The 20,569-nt window shown below is 33.3% G+C and overlaps 3 protein-coding genes across 9 annotated transcripts; all 3 read right to left on the reverse strand.

Annotated features, from left to right (window-relative positions):
- Positions 1-3,419, reverse strand: UMAMIT20 (nodulin MtN21 /EamA-like transporter family protein). 2 transcript variants are annotated; one of them, XM_089783709.1, is made up of 6 exons: positions 2,935-3,419; positions 2,755-2,817; positions 2,341-2,457; positions 1,294-1,531; positions 994-1,152; positions 1-663 (listed from the first exon to the last, which is right to left on the reverse strand). In XM_089783709.1, exons 1-6 carry the CDS (start codon positions 3,192-3,194, stop codon positions 385-387), a joined length of 1,116 nt encoding a protein of 371 aa, XP_089639835.1. In that variant the 5' UTR covers positions 3,195-3,419; the 3' UTR covers positions 1-384. The 2 variants fall into 2 exon arrangements, with proteins under 2 accessions (XP_089639835.1, XP_089639836.1); XM_089783710.1 differs by having other exon boundaries at positions 2,983-3,412.
- A 1,988-nt stretch (positions 3,420-5,407) lies between these two features.
- Positions 5,408-12,884, reverse strand: LOC110417414 (Thioredoxin superfamily protein). 6 transcript variants are annotated; one of them, XR_002445318.2, is made up of 6 exons: positions 12,550-12,884; positions 12,372-12,461; positions 8,111-8,184; positions 7,514-7,647; positions 6,143-7,433; positions 5,408-6,076 (listed from the first exon to the last, which is right to left on the reverse strand). XR_002445318.2 is itself a non-coding variant. In XM_021429765.2 (5 exons), exons 1-4 carry the CDS (start codon positions 12,793-12,795, stop codon positions 7,554-7,556), a joined length of 504 nt encoding a protein of 167 aa, XP_021285440.1. In that variant the 5' UTR covers positions 12,796-12,884; the 3' UTR covers positions 5,408-7,430; positions 7,514-7,553. The 6 variants fall into 6 exon arrangements, 5 of the variants coding, with proteins under 5 accessions (XP_021285440.1, XP_021285439.1, XP_089639727.1 ...); XM_021429765.2 differs by having other exon boundaries at positions 5,408-7,430; XM_021429764.2 differs by having other exon boundaries at positions 5,408-7,433.
- Positions 12,885-14,126: 1,242 nt separating this feature from the next.
- On the reverse strand, positions 14,127-18,044 carry P24DELTA5 (emp24/gp25L/p24 family/GOLD family protein). Its single transcript, XM_021429402.2, has 4 exons — positions 17,577-18,044; positions 15,527-15,739; positions 15,362-15,438; positions 14,127-14,800 (listed from the first exon to the last, which is right to left on the reverse strand). Exons 1-4 carry the CDS (start codon positions 17,799-17,801, stop codon positions 14,656-14,658), a joined length of 660 nt encoding a protein of 219 aa, XP_021285077.1. The 5' UTR covers positions 17,802-18,044; the 3' UTR covers positions 14,127-14,655.
- Positions 18,045-20,569: the final 2,525 nt, after the last annotated feature.

Genomic DNA, 20,569 nt, shown 5'->3' on the forward strand with positions numbered 1-20,569 from the left:
TTTTCCTTCTTTATGATACTTGCTTAAAGGTTATTCACAGTGCTTAATTGACGGCTTTACCATGGCTGCCTTAATAAATTATTCATAAAAAGTGAAAAAATCCAAAGCAAGGGCACGAACAAAACTCCTACAGATGTTTGTTTTTCTTTGGACTCCTTCGTTGTTTCGTCTATAGGACAAGAAGAATTAAAGAAGCTCAAATGGCTAATTGCTGAATTTTCAATCACCAAATTTTCTTTCTTCATATAATGCATGATTAATTAAAGCACCTTTATTAGTAATTGGGAATTAGGTAAGCTAAAGGACAAGGCCTGTTTCTTTTACCAATCTATTTGTTTCGAGGTTGATAACAAGGAAGCTCTCCGTCACCACATTTTAAGCGCATCATCTAAAAGTGCTTGCCGAAGTTGCTTTTGGTTGAGGACTAATGAATTCCATTATTTTTTCTTTATGGAGTTGTACAAAAAAATGATATGATTTAGTATGGTGCTGGAAAGATGGATCAGAATACCTTCCAAGGTGAATTTGCTCGCCAAGGATCGCAGATCCGAGAGCAGCAACAATGATCATGCATAGAGGGTTGAAGGCACTGACAAATACTGGCCCTCTTGTTTTCATGACCAGGCCTTGCACATAGTATGCAATTCCAGAGCTAACTATTCCCTTCATTAAAATCAGGTTGGCAGTAATTAGCATGTATAACAAATTAAGAAATACTTATATTCTAGAAAGTTTTGCAAGTTAGCTAGGCTGGTAACTTGATTAGCTGGATTTTGATTAAGACTGTGTCCAAACCAATGAAATACTTGAAGCTAAAGGTACTTTTAGTTATGCACATATCAAACAATGCAGAATAACATTTGTTCGACACTCCGTACTTGAGCCTGATAGCACCGAATTATAGACCTGACAAGGCCGCCTAATCTGCTTTTTCCTTTTGATGATTATTTACTTGATTTAGTACATATTACTAAGGGAATATTTGGTACTTACAGTGTACAGTGGAGCAAAAAGCCTAGAGTCCCAGCCTACTGCCCATCCACTAAGGCGATGCTCTACAACTAGGGCAATTGCCAAACTTTGGATAGCACCCGCCAAGCATATCAAGGAGGAGAGAGAGATTTCTGCTGGGTATTTCTTTATGGTAATTGACTGGACCATTGCAGAAAGATAAGTTCATTAATTACCCGAAGGTTAGCTGTATTTTGATCGTTTGTTTCCAAGCATGAGACTTTTTACTGTAGAATACTACAGTTCCAAGCATTAGTGGATGGCATGAAATGCAGCACTTACTTGCAGAACATAGAAACAGGACCAGGCAACACAACCTACAAGGATTAATAGTGTCCCAGCTATCCAGTGGCTATCAGACGAGTCGCCGCTGCTTACATGGTGGCTTGTTTTTCTCGACCATATTAGATCGATTATTGGGCCTTTGTAAAGTGTCATAAGTAAAGCTCCTGAAAGGGATAGAATGGTCCCGATGATCTTCGCTTGACTGCGTACTTCCTTGATCTTAACATGCTCTAATCTGATCAGACGGTTAGAAAGAAAAGAAGGAGGTAACGTTCAATATGTTCCTCTTTTGCAAAGTCTCTGAAGTCATATAAACTTATCTAAGCAAATAATCAGCTGAGAATGGTTGTTGTGGAGGGCAAGGAAGATTTTAGATTTAAAGGATGCTTTTGCTTCACAACTTCAATCAAGTGGTTTAAGAATGCATAAGAACTTCTATTATAATTAGAAGTTTATAGCAGATCTTAGAATCAAACTTCTGCCACTTAGTCTAAATCCATTTCAATCCTTAGAAACTAGCAATCTCTGAACAGACAAATTTGGAGTATGCTTAGCTGAAAATTAAAATGCTGTTATGATTTATTAACCAGAATGAGGACACTGTTGAAATTATTTCAGGATGTCGGTTTCTACTTTTTCTGACAAAGACAATTTCAACAAGTTCGGGTGATTACTGGTGCAGGCTCATATATAGTCTTCTTCTGGCAATGCTTGATGGTGACTTCAAAATTTACTACTATAACTTATATAAAAGAAAATAATAATAAAGCAAAGCATCAGTGTGAAAGAACATAATTAATCTCCAAGGCAAATTTTATAAGTTGACTTCATCTTGAATGATCAAATCATCAGCCAAAGGTGCAGTAAAGCAAGCACCATATGACATTAGTTATTAAACTGCACTTCGTTTTGCAGTTATAGGACCACTTAAATAATGTGTTAACATTTCCATCCATGGAAAATTATCTTCCCAACCAACCATCCAACCAGCACCAAGGTTAGCAACAATTGTATTTGAGGAATAAGTAATAAGTATAATCTTACCGCAGAATGATTGCAATAACAAAAGTGACAGAGGGAACAGCATTCATAATTGCAGATGTAAATGATGCTGATGTGAATTTCATTCCCAAGTAAGCGAAGCCTTGATCAAGGATTGGCCTGTCAACAAAATGTTTTAGGCATCAAAACCATCTCCTTCAGAAAACTTTTGTAGGATGACATGCCATAGAAGTAAACCTGGTCATTGATTTGGTTTGACTCAAGCAGGAAAATTGTTTTATGATTGGAATTTACTTGAAGTTAAAACATAGTTAATGTTAGATCAAGTACCAGTATAATTTCTTTGACCAAAAAAATAAGGTGCAATTTTTTTTTTTTTTTTGCTAAATACATATGCACGTATGTATAGATGCATGTAAGACAAAGGTATGTAAGTTTGTAAATGAGAAACATTACTCTAGAAATCCCAAGGTCATTATTTGTAAGAAGATTGGGAATGTCATCTTCGGCCTTCTTCTCCTGTAGTAAGGGTGAAGAAACAAGAAAGAGAGAAAAACAGCATATAGAGATTAATCCTATTTCCATCAACAAGTAACTGACAACTACTATCTTATGGTGCATGCATGACTACTGTACATGAATGTGTGCAGAGGTGAGACTTTTCTCTTGTGGATTAAGACAGACCTCTCAAGCAGCAGTGCAAAAGGTGCAAGTACAAGTGCAGCAATGGCATTACGATACACAATCAGCACGTAACGGTTCATGCCATGGATCAGTGAAGCCATGCTGATTATGTACATCCCAGCTGAACCAAATTGCAAGCATACCATAAGGAAATAAGGCTTTGCCTTATTGAACATTGCACTTAAAGGTCCGGTGGAGATTTGGTCACTCATCTTGCGCTTTAACTCAGAAAAAGGAGCTTTATCTGATTTGTTGACTAAGAAGAGATAAAACTGCTCTCATATATATAACCCATGTAAAGGACTTAATCATCTCAGACTCTCTAGGGACCCTGAGCCACTTATCTTTAGACACTGATGGTTGCTTTTGCCATCAACCTGTTTATTCAAAGTGTTCAAACTAGAAAAAGAAAAAAAAAATTATTTATCTTCCTTGGAAATAGCATAATCCTTTCAATCTTTGCAGGAGTGGAAGACACAATATCCGGATATGGCTTAGTCTAGTGTTACATGATGATTGCAGAAAATATCCATCAGTCTCTACAGGCATATCAAGAGCATTGCATGTGGGACATGAAAACTGCTAGTTGAGGCAAAAGGTTTGCCAAAAAAATTACTAACTCAAAAGTGGCTGGCATTAAGATATATTGATGGTCTTTCAACATCTGATATATGCAAAATACATAGTTTTCTCTGCCTACACCATGCTTTTTGAGATTCTATAGCTGTAATACAATTGAGCCAGTTTTGAATTTCTGCTAAGTAAGTTCAATTCAGGACAAAAGAATTCACCATATATATGCAATAACTATTTGAGTGTCTGCTAATGAAAATCATATGATTTGAATCCAAGTTATCATTTTCCGATTATGATGAGAGAAAGTCCACGTTTTGCCAAATTGATAAGAAGATTCCAAATGGTAATTAAGGTAAGCTTTGGTAAGGATTTTTGGTATGATCTATGCTGTTCAATCAGCAAAAAACTGTAGAATATTTTAACCTTTACAGTAACATATATATGATTGGAGATTGTCTGATATAATTACCTGGCATCCATATGAGCCAAGTATATTTATTTGGCATTTAAGATATGAAGAGAAACATCAGATTGAGTTTGTATATCAGATTAAAATATTAAGCACTCACTCCAGCTCTCATAACAGGAAAACTTCCATGATTACAATGTACTAAGCAAAACAACAGAAACAATCATAGAAACAAATTCTCTCTTCCATTCTTACTTCCTTTTGAAAGTTAAAATAGACTATGCATGGGCGAATATAATTGATGAAAGTGCATGATGAGATCAGGCCAAAGAAGCCAAGTGCTTCTAGGTTTGTTTTCCAAAGTGGAATTCAGGGTGGTTCTCATCCTCTTAGACACTTTTCACCTAAAGCCAGTCCATGAACAGGACTTAGCTCTTTAAAGCAACAATTTTTGCTTCACAAATTTTATCAGGTCGGCAGCTGACTTCGATATCATTATCATTTCAAAAAGCTTCTTTCCTTCTTTTGTTTTTCCACAAACAAAAGGAGAGAAAAAGAAAAGGGTTGGTGCATTTCTGTGGATTTCTATTTATAAACCTGCCATGATAATGATACAAGGAAAATACAAATCTGCAAATGTCTTAACAAATTTTGGCCTATAGCACTCAGAAATTAAATTGTTTATGCAAAAGATGAACCCCAGACGTTGGGACGTGTCACTTCTTTTTGGTTTGAGAACAAGACTAATTTCATTTATTTCTTTAATTTTCCAATGGTAAATTGTAGCCAATAAGAAAAAGAAGCAATGGCTACCTTGCATAATTCCATTTATTGTTGCTTCTCATTCAGCATGCATGATGTGGACATGAAAGCAAATCCTTTGCCTCAATAATTTGCAACTTTGCATAAACCACTGAATCACATCAATATCTCAATAATAAACTATGAGGCTTAGTTGGCCCTGAGGGAGAAGAAATTGGTCCTATAAGAAAAATGATTAGGACTTATATGTTTAGCAACCAACTCTGTCAAATGCTATTGGTTAATTTATTACAGATCGCATTATCAGGATTGAAACAAAACCAAAGGAGAGGATTTTGTAAGTACAAATAAGATGGCAGAGTCAATCCATGAAGTTGATATATTCCACCATTTTTTTTTAAAGACTAAAAGAGTCATAAAAGAAAGAAAAATTTAGATGCAGGGTTCGACAACCCTTTGCTATTGGCCCATACACTTATCCTAAGTACAATTCTTGCCTTATGGAGCTCTTTTGTCATGTCAAGGCTGAATGCAAAATATGGTCTTAAGTTCAACAGTATAACCAAGCTTGTGTTCATTCTGCAGATTGTTGATAAGACATAAAACTTAGAGTGTTTTCATATCAATCTCAAACTCATTTTCATATCTTAAGGTACCAAATAAGTAAGCCGTGTTCTATATATATAAGTTCAGTTTTGTTATGAAGAATTCATTGATGACAATCTCGTGTAGCCATGGCAAAAACAGACTGGTATTTGAACTGATCTGGTTCGAAATAGGGTAGCCAATTATTGTGCCACACAGCTCAATTTAATTTGCTTTAAGATGCCAAGGGAGCAAGGAACTTATGCAAAAACCAGCTTAAGTCCATGATCAACAAATAGAGTTTGGGAGACCAAACTTGCAAACATGAAAAAGTAACATGTCGCTCGGGAAAATGGGTCAAAAAAGACAGTAAGACTACTTTTCTTTGCTTTAAGCCTCAATCAGCCTTTCCATCGTGCCGTGTAAGAGACAACCTGTTTTTGCATGAGATTTTCTTGTTTGATTGCTTTCTTTCGCTAATGTTTTATTCCATCACTTCTTGAAACATTGTCTCCTTTCAGTAATTGACATCAGAAAATGATGATACTGGTGCCTTTTTCCTTGTCAAAGCCTGTGCTTGAGGGTAGAGAGTCTTAGGACAATGTACAAGTTGAGATAGCCTATAAATCATTTTGGTGGCTTTCAGCTTCCAGGATCCTGAAATGATTTTTTTTTTTTTGAGATAATTAGTGGGAATTCTTCTGATAAACCAATTGGAATCCACTATTTCAGCTATCCTGTAATCCTTCCTGCAACCTGTGGCTGGCAAACAATTGGAGAAGTCATTTCAAAACTATGGTTGAACAAGCCGAAAGCCATTGTACCAACCTTTACAGGCTCTCATCCATCAGAACACAATTGCAAGATCAATTGGTGAACTTGGGCTTTCTCAGTGGAACACTACATCAGTAAATTGCAAATTATCACTATCTCTCAGTTTCAAACAGATGACAAATTGCCTATTCCTGTATTGGCATGAAAAAAAATGGTCAATCAGATCTCCCAAACTATTTGAATCGGATAAGGCTAGATACCGACTCAAATATATTTGTGAGACTTACGTCTTAGACCAAAAGGAAAAAGTATATGAGAAAGTTGCTTGGACTATAAAGTTTGGGTTGCATGATTAAAGGGATGAACGGATTGGCACCTAGGAAAATGATTGGCCTTGTTCCTCGGGTTAGTTCTATGCTGATAACTGATATGGTATGAATTTGTAGCTAAATGATTGTTTTCATTTAATTTTCAAATGCTTGTATGCTTTCCTATAATTAAATACATATGGATCATTTAAAAAAATTAAAAAGAAATCTTAAAAAAATAGGGCATATAAAGTGCCTTGCTGAGATACAAATCATAGAATGCATAGTGCAAAAGTTTTGAAATTAATGTTATTTGCAATTTTTATGCTAAAACCACAATGTAGTAGTTAAGAAAACATTATAGTTGGATTGGGTGAACCAGGGCTTGTGAAATTACTTAGAGAATATAGACACTGATAAAGCAGAGATGACTTCTGTCCTGTTGGTAGAAAGCACAAGGCAATCCAAAGTGGAAAAACTTTTATTTGAGAGGTTGATATTATATTGGTTTCTTTAGAATGATTGAAGTGAGAGATCATGCGTGACTGTTGAGAAGAATGAGCTGCTTTTCCCTTGGTAATGGAAGAGAAGATACCAAAGGGGTGCGTGCACGACATGTTACTGAACCTGACAGTTTATCATATTCCGTTGCCAGATATGATGAGAATGCGAGGATGAAGACCATTCAACTTTGCAAAGATGATCAACCCTCGACTGGTAGTTACTTATCATTCAAGATGACAGGTCAAGAATCGAGACAAATCTACTTATCTTGACCCTCCAGTTTATTGAACACTACACCACCTGTGAAAATGCTCTATGCCCCAATCAAACATATGGTCAAGTTTCATAGAATCTTGCTAAAAGGACACAGCATTGCTGTAAAAGATAGAACCTCTCTCAACATGGAAGTTCCTATTGGTGCAAAAGATGCATAGTGGGAATTGGAATCAGTCAGGTAGGTTCTCGATCCAGTCACTTGCAACAATGGTAACCTACTTTGAAGTAATATTCAATTCCTTGTTATCTACTTTCTTCTAGCACATGAGAAAACCAAATAAAGGCATAAGATAAGGAAAAGAGCACAAATCAATCAATCGGTGCAATAGCTCTATACCATTTTGCATAAAGTCATATATCGATGGTAGTAATCCTCTTCAATGACCAGCGACAGCTGCAGGTGGCTTGAACTCTTCATCTCTTGTACCATCCTTATCATTTTCTTTTCCTTTTTGGTGCAACGAAATGCCCCTATTGGTACCCACTAGACCAAGATATTGTTAACATCCACATATGAAAAAGATGAAATGAGGACAAACTTGATCCCGCACCATAGAAAGGCAGGAGTTTAATAGCAATCAAAGCAGCCCAAGTGCACGGATTGCTTGGGGCCTTTAAAACAATAGACTAGTCAAAAGTTGTAAAAATGGTATGAATATGACAATAAAGAACCATGATTGAAGCAATTTTTCGCTTTTATCTTTTTCCAGACCCTAAAGTGGCCTGCTTTTGTTACATGGAATTAATAATATAAAGGAAATGGAAAGGGATATCTGTTTATCAGAGCAAATCAGAGAGATGACGGCTAGATTTTTGCTGGACCTAGTCAAACTTAGTAAAATGACATAATATATATCAAAATCATTTTCCTTCATAGTTGAACATATGCGTCAGTATCCATCATATAACAAAAAATTACACAGAGACCTCTTACTGTCTAAAAGCAGCGGATATCTTCTTTTGGACGAGCTCCACCCCAAGTCGAGGAGATAATCTAGGCAGTATTTCCTGAAAGACAGGTTGATATTTGTGTGAGATGTCTTCTTCAGCACTGATCCATATAAAATGCACATTTTACTCCCAAATTTGTATAGACCAGTGCAAACGTAGCTCCATGGGAAGAGAAAGATGATCAAGTTTAAATATCCTTATTATAACCTAATTTTGTCAAAAAAGATATCTTCTTAACATGTTATACTAATATTTAAAACCTTGGTTTAAAAAGAGCCTCAAGCCACTTCTGGCATTATCGGCCACTACATTTATATCCTAATTAATTTTTTTTAAAAAAAGTAGCATTATGATTTGATGGTCAACAAGATTCCACTAGCTACTCAAAAGCAACAACATAATCAGAAACTTTTGACAGAACTACATTCATGAAAAGATCAGGATGTCTGATGAAAAAGATGATAAGTATTAAAATGTTGTGATGCAAAAGAGAATCTGCATCTCTATGAATCTGTACCACACATATGCACAGGATGAACATGATTGAAAGATGTGGTGCCTTGTTAATGCAATAGGGAATCTGCATCTCTAAATACCATCCATGTATGAAAGGGAGTTATTCCACTATTATATTAAATTTATATAGATTAGATTTGGGGGAAAAAAACACCAAAATGCAAACCAGGGGTCTTGCTCACCATGAAAACAGTAGTAGTGGAAGAAATCGACCAAATAAAAGAGGGAAAGAACAATGAGCGTTAAAAATTTATCAATATTGACAACCTCATCCAAATTCTACATTAATAATAAAAATTCCCTGGCTGGAGTACCCAGACAGTCTATCTTAATACCATCTGATAAAGTATTTTACCTGTGACGAATGCAGAAATCATGTTCCTTAAATAATTCTAAGACAGTATTTGGGGATTACCAGCTAGTTTTCCCTGTGTAAGCCTTTATATATTCCTCCAAACATGCAACCAAAAAAAATTTCTAAAAGAAAATCCCAAATATATAAGACGAAGGTCCTAAATATGTTAAAAAATAGGAATTGACTTCAAAGATGAAATGTAAGACTACAGAGAAGTTCTTTGCAATTTTTTGAAATAAAATAGACTTTTAAGAAAATACTCAAGTTATAATAATATGTTTTATGTAGACTCTTTGTACTAATGATAGTGGTTACTCTAAATCTTTCTACCAAAGATGAACAAAAGTAAGTCTGCCTAAACCTTATTACTTGTTCTACAGATCCAACCCTAACAATTACACAATATCACCTCTAAAAAACAATCTTTGAAGAACAAGTGATTGCTCCTTTCAACCTTTAATGACAACCTGAGAATGGACGAACTAGCCCAATCGGCGCTCATCCTTTGTTCATAAATGATCTACTTACCTTGAAATGACATGGCTCAACAGAAAATTCCAAACTCTACTAGGCCTTTTACTAATATCCAACAGAAAAGCCCAAAGTACAATATTCTGAGAGCTTAAACTATGTGATCCACGAAGAAATATCACTCAATCATAGAATAAAATCCATTTTACAGAATATAAAGAATACCTTGGTTTTGCCCAAAGAAGCAATATCACTCAATAATAGTCTAAATTAGTTCCACCTTTGCCACCAAAGTCATACCCAATAATCAATTTAGCAACTGCACTCCAATTAGGTTCAATAACTGATCTAACTTTATTTACTGGAATATATAGCAAGTGACTGAATTAAGTAAGAAAAGAAAAAGATCATATTTGAGAAAATTGTATATATGGTTATCTAAATATATCTTTCATCCCTTTAACTTTATTTTGTTATACTTATATACTGCTAATGGGACAGCACAAGTGCTTTATACAATAAAAATTGAGACACAAATATTTCTGGCTAATTCCATACAGATGATATATCCAAATAAAATGCACAATTAGACAATCATATCTGCATAACAATTTATGTTCTATGCTTTACGTATTATTATTGCTATGATTGAAATTTAGAAGGTTATCCAATCAAGAAATTCCATAAATATATCCAATTATAGCCCTTCTGGATATAAAATACATATCCTCTTTCACTGTTTCCATAGTTTAAGTGGTAAAGATATGTAAATTAATTAGGGCCTTATTCAATGGTTATGATTCTACCATATACACCTTTTTATGTTAAAAATGCATTTTATGTATAGACACTTACGACTTCTTTCTATTGTATAATCAACAGCAAGCTTCTCAAAAAGATTTCGGTAATGTTGAACATAATCAAGATCATAAGAAAGAATCATTTTGATTAAGCTACCAACTTTTAATTTAAACATGTAATCACTCACAAGGAAGTAGATTCTAGATGCATGCTATACCAAAAGACATCTCTTGAAGAAACTAAGCGTTGTAGCTGAATTTAGGTAACGGAGGGATCTAAAGAATAACCCATTTCAAGAGAACCAGTCTTTATAATATTGCTTTAGCCACTTGCCCTAATAGTTTCTTTTGCAAATTTTGCTTGACAGTTTCACATGTTGCAGTTAGGGAAAAGGTCTCAGAATAAGAGACATCAAACTTTTATTAAGTTAATCGGATCCACAAGATGAGATGACCTCCTTTGCTAAAGGTTTCTCTGGAGTGATATGTTACAACACAAACCATGATAGGAAACTAAGCCAGCAAGGTAGCAAAAAAGGCCCACGTATATTGAGCTCCAACCACTTCATTTTCATGTAATAAAGGATAACACTAATAAATATACACAGACATAGACCAATATGGTTAGAGCAGAGTTTTATACATGACTATGGTGATCTTGTGATAATAAAGGATTCTACTAACTGCTAGCAATGCTAAAATATTTCCTTTGGCTGCTTTTACCTGAATCTACCTTAAATTGCGATGGTGTATAGGTCAATGAAGACTTGAGCCAGTGTTGCAAGGAGATGCCCAAGCAAGAATGAGAAACTTTGTGAGCGAGTTATTTTTACACACAATTGCCTCATCAGGCTTAATTGGCTAATTATCTACTGCAAGAAGAGTTAGCTGTTGAATCCACATTCAAGATGACATATAGACAACCCGTGTAACAGTTTTAGAACCTTGTAATTCTTGTGGTGCAACAAAAGTTGCTCAATAGGAATTCTTACCAACAGAGGAGATTCTGTCTGGTACATCATGTATGACTTAATGTAACTTTGTGGTGCTAAGATAATGGTGAAGCCCTACAATTAATAATGCATTAAGTTTGACAATAAATTGCATGTCTAGAAATACAGAATTAGCATATTCCTTTATTACCAGAAATGTTTATTATTTACAAAGTGAAATAGCTTATTATACAAAAACCTATCTATATCTTAGTAGTTAGTACCATTATGGGTAGCACATTCCCCAGCATAGATCTTAAGTGTACAATGCATTTAAATCTCATGTAAAATGTGGAAAATTGTCAATTAAGCTGCTACTCCTAAAATAAAAAAACTATGACTTTGTAGAACAATTATAAGGAATGGAACATAATGACTACTCCGCCATATTAATGCAACTGTAGAGCACATTTCTGAAGAGCAAAATCACCCACTTCAGAGTTACAATGCTATTGCAAGGTCAAAAACAATATCAAGCTACCATGAAAACAATAATACTGGGAAAAGTCCTCCACCAAGAACGGAAGACGAGAATAAAATTTTAAAAACTTGTGTTTCTATTGGTTAAAGATTTGACAGCCTTCTCCACAACATTCATTGATGCAAAGCTTCCTCAGCTAGACTAGTGATGCAGTCTACATTAAATCAGAACTCTAATAATGCATTTCCTTTTAGGAACCTATGCTTAGAATGGGAGTAACTTCAAAATCGACTATTGTTGGGATATGCATCTAGCTTCTACTAAGGCATCACTCGTAAAGTATTCCCCAGTTGTTTAACAACCTTTTTAAAAAGAGACCAAGACTGCATCTTCCTATTGTCACGGCAGCTTGCTTCTCCAAGTACTCATAAGTTGACCATGTCTCTAATCCCAATATTTTCTTTCTTCATCTTTAGACTTCAGTGACCCCTATCCCAAGTGAGCTTGCTTTAACACAATTCATAACAAAAAAGTTAACTTTGCAATGTTCTAGAATGAAACAATCCTTGATGAATTCTTTATCTAAGACTAACACTATCAATAATACAAGTTTACAGGCACTAATATTAGCTTTAAAAAACACAAAAACTGACAAAACCAAGAAAAAAGCAAATAGAAAAAAATCTAACCTCGGTGCCATCAGAGAGTACTTTGGCTAAAACAGGTATCTCATACTGGTATGCCTTCTCCCATTCAGGATTGCCGGTAATATCCCTCACCTACCAAAAAAAAAAACCAAACAAACAAAATTTTTGAAGTTTCAATCTTTACAGAAGTATAGGTTGAGAGTGTGATGTGGGGAGTTACCTGTAAAGTGACGTCGTGGAGCGAGTCTGGGCCGGAAAGTGAAAAGGCGGCCTGGAGTTTTTCTTTGAGGCCATCGCACAAACAACACCCAGGCTTTGAGTAGAGAACCAGCTTTCTTGCTCTGGTTGCCGAGGAACAAAATGACAAAGGAGTGAAAACCCGTTTGAGTTTATGCCTGGGATTGTGAGGTATGGATAAAGATCTTGCCGCCGTTGTTGCCATCGTTCCCACTCCTTTGGATAGCATTTTGGCAAAGCTCACGAGTCAGTCAGTAAGTCACCAGCATTTTATAGGTTTTGTTTTTGCTTCTGGGCCCAAAGGTTTTCTATCATACAAATTTTCTTTTCTCTTCTTTTTAAAGTATAATTTTTAAAGAAGTTATTCTGTCTGCGTGAGATAAAATAAATTTTTATGATTAATTTATATTTATTTTGTAGTAAAATATTTTTTAAAAAATATTTTTAAAATTTATATTTATTTCAAAGATAAAAAATTAATTTTAAATGTAAAATATTTTAAGACTTTAATTATGAAAAATATTTTATGTCTGTCACATTTTGTAGAGAATAACACAAAATATTAATATTTAAATTATACAATATTATTAAAATTAAAAAAATATTTTTTAAAATAAAATAAATATTACTAATAATTATAATAAAAAATATTTTAATGATCATCATTTAATGAATATATTTTTATAAGTATAGGTTTTGAATGTTTTACATAATTGATAAATATTTATATTTTTATAGTTATGATAAAAAAGTAATATGATAGAAAATTTTAAAAATTGAAGTTTATTTTCATTATAGATATATGGTTAAATGTTTTAAAAATATAATTATTGATTTTGTTCATTTTCATTTTCATTCTTAATTTTGATCTCAAATAAATAAAACTCAAATATTAATATTATTTTGTAATCAGCTTATATTTATTATTTTAACACCTAATAACTCCATTGTGATAAAAAATATTTTTCATAAAATGATTCAAACAACAGAAAATGTTTTCAACAATTTATCCAAATAACAAAAAATATTAATTTTTTTTATAAAATATTTTACAAAGAAAAAATTATCAAATGAATTTTTAAAGTTAATTTATCATTTAGTGACTTTTACATTAAAGATAAAAATATCACATCACCTTATTAAAAACATTACGTGATCTTATCATTATTCATATCACAAAAGTGTCGAGTATCATAGAATACTAATTACATTTGAATTAACAAAGTTAAGAATAAATTAACTATTAGTCATAAATATTCATTTAACTCAAAATAAATATATATAAAAATTTAATTAAACAAATAAAAGAATAAAAATATTTTTAAATAGCTCAAACAAATTTTTAAGTATTTTGCTCAAAATTTAAATATAGCTTTTTCGTATGACTAAGATCAAGTGCATTACGTGTCAATAAAGCTTCAAATTTTGACGGTTGAGATTTGAGGATACAACATGGAAAACATCATAAATAAAGCAAACCATTGTTTGTTAGTCTATCATTTATATGATTAATGTCAGTTTATCTCTTCATTATGTTTCAAATTATAATTACGAAAAATATTTTTAAAACCGATATATTTGCTTAAATTTTACACAACTGAATCGGGCTGAAGTAAAAAGGGATGGACGAAACATAATTATCATGGTTGGAATGGGTTTGTGCTTTTTTTGACTAGTTTTTATTTCTATTTTCCAGGTGCAAAGAAGATCTCAGAGGAGGCATTCAGCAAGAGCTTGCAGTAGTCGATACACCAGTATCCGAAACAGAGTTGGAGCTACAGCAATGACGGCAATCATTGCCTTAAACATGGATGCAGGGTCATGCTCCCAGCCTCCCCACAATCATGACATTCACTTTCTCTTCCTATGTTCGTTTTTTTCTTTTTCTTTCTCTCAATATTGCATTCAAAATTTGTCCATCTATGGAGATCTTCCTCCACACCACCTCCATCTTCACTCTCAAATCAGAAGGAAATGAAAGAAGCCCTCTATGGTACAACAACAAGAATGTAGTGTAATCTATCCCTTTTTTTTTGTGTTTCTGTTCTTAAGACTTTGACAAGGATGTAGTGTATTTAAGTTTTATAATCTAGATGAGCTTCTTCTTTAGAAAATAACGCTTCAAGTGCCATAGCTGGACAATTGAAACCACGATGCAGACACCAAGAGACATGATACTGAACCATGCCACTCTTGCATTTGTTCTTTCACTGACTTCCCTCATCTCTGCTTCTCTGTAGATATCCAGGAAATAAAGACAAATGTTATTGTAAGTCCTAGTTACAACCAAACCGCACTTTTGAATCATGTATTTTAAAGAGTATCATCTAAAATTCCCCTCCACAGAATATAATCGAAAGTCAAAAAATATTCTCAAAAGAGCTATTTTGAGAAATTATGCGACTTAGGACCCTGCATAAGAATAAGAAAGAACAAAGCCCAAGGGAAGCAAACACCTCATTTATTTTTCCCAAATGAATCACCTTAGCAGCCAAGTCAAAAAACGTCTACTTGTTTTTTGCTTCTGGCACTGCAGCCAAAATGATTTCTTTACTCTCATCATTGAATACTTCAAGATCTTTAGTCCTACTGTGTTAGTTGTTCTGGTGGTAAACCAAAATCCTGCTTCTTTTGACATTTTATTTTTAATCTTCTTCCAATAAAAGCAGCAAGTTCAAGAATATTAAGAATGAGAACTGAAAGATCAGAAGAATTCAAGGGATATGGACATCAAAACCCAAGAATTTCATGGTGGAAAACCTCTGTCCGATATCATCATAAGAAGAGAAGAGTACCTGTCCTTGAGATAGATTAGGTTACCACGGATGGCTTCCACTGCTCCGTGCAGTCTCCTTAGGACAAGTTCAACACCCTATAAAAAGCAATATAATAAAGCATATGGGAATAGAAACCAAGTCTCAATCGGAACTTCAATAGAGAGGGTGCATCAAGGATATTACCTCTATCTTCTCCTTCTTTGCAACTGATTCCCAATCCTTGGCAGCAATTCCAATTTTCCAGTCAAGGCCCAGAGTTAGTTCAGCATCCTGTTGATGACTGCCATCCTTCCAGAAACAAGCCAGATAGTTGCCTGTCTCACTAGTTGTAAACGCAAACTGACCATGAGTTGCATTTTCATTGTGGTGAAGATTGTTTCCAAAAGGAGATGTTACCTAAAGGATGAGATATGAGCCTGTAAGCTGAGTATAAATTACATATATCTATACATGCATCACCGTTATAGTTGAAAGAACAAAATTTGTTCAAACTATTGACAGATGGGAGTGACTTTTCGTAACAAATGCCAAACATATAAAATCTGTGATCTCAAGGCAAGGCACAAGGATAATCGTCTTCTTAGTTTTCCCAAAACCATTGAGAAAAAGGTTTATTAGAAGAGCCATTTCATGTTCTCTACCTATGTAATCCAAGGCTTCTTTGGACCAGGAACAAAGTCTACTCTCTATTGCTATAGATGTTCTTCCACATCCTTATTTCAAAAACACAGCTTATACGAAATACCAGATAAGGGCACCTTCATTCTTTCCCCTACCCAGTTGAGGAATGCTCTCAAGGTTTGGTCATCCCTTTCACCCTTTGCCATCCATTCTTTTCACATATTGAATTCTAACAACTTCAAACAGAGCCAGACCAAACATCTAGCACTCTTCTGATTTTATCACACTAGTATTAAACTTGAGATTTGGTTTCTCAAAAGTAAAGGTAGACTAGCAAATATGAAGCTATTAAATATTAGGGTCAGATAATTAACTGTCAAGCAGACTTATCAAACAACTACACTGCTTAAGACAACTGATTTTATCACACTAGTATTAAACTTGAGATTTGGCTTCCCAAAAGTAAAGGTAGACTAGCAAATATGAAGCTATTAAATGTTAGGGTCAGATAATTAACTGTCAAGCAGACTAATCAAACAACTACACTACTTAAGACAACTATTTTTAAAAAAAGGAGGGACTATTTTCAAACAAGAAAGTAGTTCGGTAACACAAAGAAGTATCAAATGCAACAGTAACCTCAATGTTATACCAATCAATTCTATTTCATTTTTTCCATTCCTATAAGCCTATAACTTTACCAAACAAAAGAGTTTTCCTTTGCCCCTCAAGATTTTTCCACAGAAAGCTGCAAGGGCCCCAAAAAATAATGAAGGTTAAATCTCTCCTGCATATTAAAAAACTATATGAAATCGAAGGGGGTGAGGGGAGAAAGAGAGGTGGTAATGAACTTTAAAAGTGTAATATCTCACAATCCAAGAAAGGTTCACATCTCTCGAGCCTCCCAAATACTTGAGCCGCCATAAATTGGCTTTGACTGAACAATAAGAAGCTCAACTACTCCATTATTTCATTTCATACAGGACTTCTCCACCACTACAATGCCTCTTAAACAAAATTCTAACTGCCAAACTTATTTTGTCATCATCTCTTTGATTTCAACCATATATACAAAAATACCTTAACCCGTCCTTGAGCATCAGAGAGTAGATTCCTATTCTTAGTTGGCCAAAAAATCTCCCATTCATAGGAAAAAGGGAGATCATGATTTTCTCTTGGCTATGGCTTGCCCTGGGGTAAGATACAAGTTCTAGACATCCTTGACACTTACCAAACGATGTAATCTAGATTCTAGACAACAGTGGCAGAATCAAATTCATAATAGACCAAGTCAAAAATACCTATAACAGAAAAGCCGAACATTAAAAACAAAAAAGAAGCAGAATCAATATTTTCTCCAAAGCTAAAACAAACAGAACAAGACCTTCAATAACAAATATCTCACACAGATAGATAAGCAGAATTGAACTTTAAAACCATCAAAAGCTCACATCCCAACAAAAAGCATATACCAAAATCACCATTTAAACCAAATAAACCGACAAAAAAATTTGAGAAAGAAAAAAAAAAGAAAAACCCTGATGAACCCAGATGGAGATTTTGGTAGTTCGTAATAAAAATGGTCAAAAAAAAGGGTAAGGAAAAGAGATACCCGGGCAGAGACAGTGGGGATGTGATCAGGGTTGTTTTCATCGACGACATAGTAGTCAGCTAAAACGACAACGTTGCTTTGGATCTCCTCCGAAACACACTTGGTTCCTGAACTTGGAATCGTTAACCATAGAGCTTCCGCAACTGGCAAAATATTACTGTTACTCGTTAAACATAGTACCAAGATTAGTGGCAACAACGACACCGCACGACCACCGAAAAACATGCTTTTGGCGTTGGTTATCGTTCCTTCCCCTTCGTCTCTATTCTCTTTCTTTTCTCTGGGTTTTCACCTTTTTACATTATTAGTCATATAGTTGTTGGGTTTGTTGGCAAGGCGTCAAACAGTGGACAGTACGCGCCATGAACTGGCAGTGGAGTTTTGGTGCCTGGGTAATGGAGGGGAGGGTCGTCGGTTTGACGCAAGAGATAGAGTGATCGTCCAATCATGTTCGAGCCGAGGAATCCTAGTAGGAATGGAAGTGCAACGTCCGAGTCCCCGCCCACGCGCTGCTTGTCTTATTTCTTTAATCACAAATACTTCACTTTTTTTTTTTGCTTTTTTGCTAAATTTAGAAATTTAATCGTGATTCATCATAATTGCTCAAAATTAGTAATTAATGATAAAAGTTTAATAAGGGGAATTCAATTTTAATAAATTTTATTTTATTTTTTGTGACTTAAGTTTGAGTTTATTATTATGGTCAAGAAATGAGTAATTATAGGATGCCATTTGATGGAAGTATACGAGCCCTCAATTACAAATTTGTATTTTGAGTATTGGACAAAAAGTTTGGTAATTTGATTAACTAATGTAAAATTAAGAATAATATGAATGTGTGACTCTAATTTGGATGTTTTCATCTTAGAGTCTTAAACTAAATATGTTACTATAAAGAGGTTTACAATTTTGATTGATATTCCTTTTCTTTTTAATTTAAATTTGACTGATATTAAATTTTTATGAAAGATAATGTTTATTTTAAATACAATATTTTCGCTTGCCTTCAAATATAAGGATCATTTTATAAAATTAACATTATATTCCTGTTTAAAGTGTTTTCAAACAAAATATAATGATTTTTCTAAAGTTTTAATAAATATTTTTCTATATATATCAAATCTTGTAATATTATTTTTCTGAAAATCATCTTTCTTATAATTACATTTTTAGTAATCACAATTTTAAAAATCACTAAAACCAAAAACAGTCATAATGTTGACTCTTTGGAAATACTTTGGAAGGCATATCACATAAGTTTTAAGAGTTTGAATGTATTTAACATATGTAAGTTTAATATAAAACCATAAATTAATATTTTTCTTGAAAAGTCATAGATTAACATTTAAATAAAAAAAAAAGATGTTCTTCTTATATTCTTTTCATTAGGGGGAAAAAGTTAAAAGAAGATTATTATCTTCATAGAAAATCATTTTTTTTGTATGGTATTTGTGGAGAATTCTCACAAGTAAACAAATTTCTAATGATTGATTAGCAATTTGTTTCAACAATACATGGTTATTATGTGCATAGATTATATTTAAATTTATTTTCTCAGTTATTCATTTTATTTTTTCGGTAGAACTTGAACTTGAATTAAAAATTTTTAAAAACTTCTTCTTACCATTAAAATAAAGTTTTATTACCAAAATCTTTCCTTGGTACATTGCCAAATACGTACGATAACATATAGATAAAAGAACAAAAAATCTTCCACCAAAATTCTGTCTTCTTCTTCTCCAATCTTTAATTTTGTTTATGGTTTAATTGATTCACCAAGTTGAACGAAGCTTTCCACACAAATCTCCACAAGAAAGGTTTTAACATTGTTCAACTGAGGAAGGTCGACCTCCTCGAGCTAATTCTTTTTTAGGTCGTACCATAAAAACGATGAGGCGCCGAATAAGCCAAAGGCCTCAAAGGGTATACATGAGGCGCCGACGGTATACTTCATTGGAAACTATGCAGTATCGTCCAAGACTCTTTCACCCTATAATCCTTCATCGTCCATATATTAACTTTGTCGTTGAAACAAGTCGTAAATATGCAAAGACATTCTTGTAAAGCCCTCAGAACCGCGCTATATGCATTGCGTTCCTTGTTGCCGACCAGCTCTATTTGCTGATATTTCTCAGTTCCAACATCAAAGGCAATGATGCTGCCGGGACATTCCCATTCTCTTTCTTCAACTGCAACCCAGTGTAAAACCCCACAAACAAATGTAACTGTTACGGAACGGTTACAAAAATACTAAGGGAAGACGAAATTAGTTAATTTTTATTGAAGAAGTTAAAAGTTAAAAAAAATAAAAATTAAAAATTTTTAAAATTAATATATTGAATTTAATCATTAATAATTAAAATATTTATAATATATAATAATTTTATAATATCTAAATAAAAAAAACTTATAATAGTGTTCTAGAAAAATTTTATTCGATAATGACAATAGTCTTTTTAATATAAACAATTAAATTATTTGTAAGAAACTTATCATCCATTTTATTTCAAAGTTTTACCTTTTTCAATATAAAGGATTAAAAAATTAATATAGTCAACATTTAATATTTTTATTTTATTATATTTAAGTTTATAATACTAAATATTAAACTATAATATATAAAATATAAATAGTTAAATATGATATATATAATTAATATTTTTTTTATACTCAAGATAATTTTCTTTCAACTAAATATAAAACGTAAAGCACATTAAAAACATACACTCAAAATAATTTTTTCTTATATAATTAGGATTAATAAAAATAATATATTACTAAAATTTTAAACAATAACCAATAATGCAACACTAGAACCTATATTTGAGAATTACATATACAATAATTTTTTAATTTTTAAAAATTAAAATTATTAAAAATAAAATTCACATAACAAAAAATAAAAAATTATGACAAGTAGAAGATATAACTTATAAAACAAAAAAAAAATATGGTAGATGATTCGTAGAAATTTAAAAGAGAAAATCTATAGA

Source organism: Theobroma umbraticum, unplaced genomic scaffold, assembly GCF_002168275.2.
Source record: "Theobroma umbraticum cultivar Fairchild unplaced genomic scaffold, ASM216827v3 scaffold_51.0, whole genome shotgun sequence".
Taxonomy (NCBI): domain Eukaryota; kingdom Viridiplantae; phylum Streptophyta; class Magnoliopsida; order Malvales; family Malvaceae; genus Theobroma; species Theobroma umbraticum.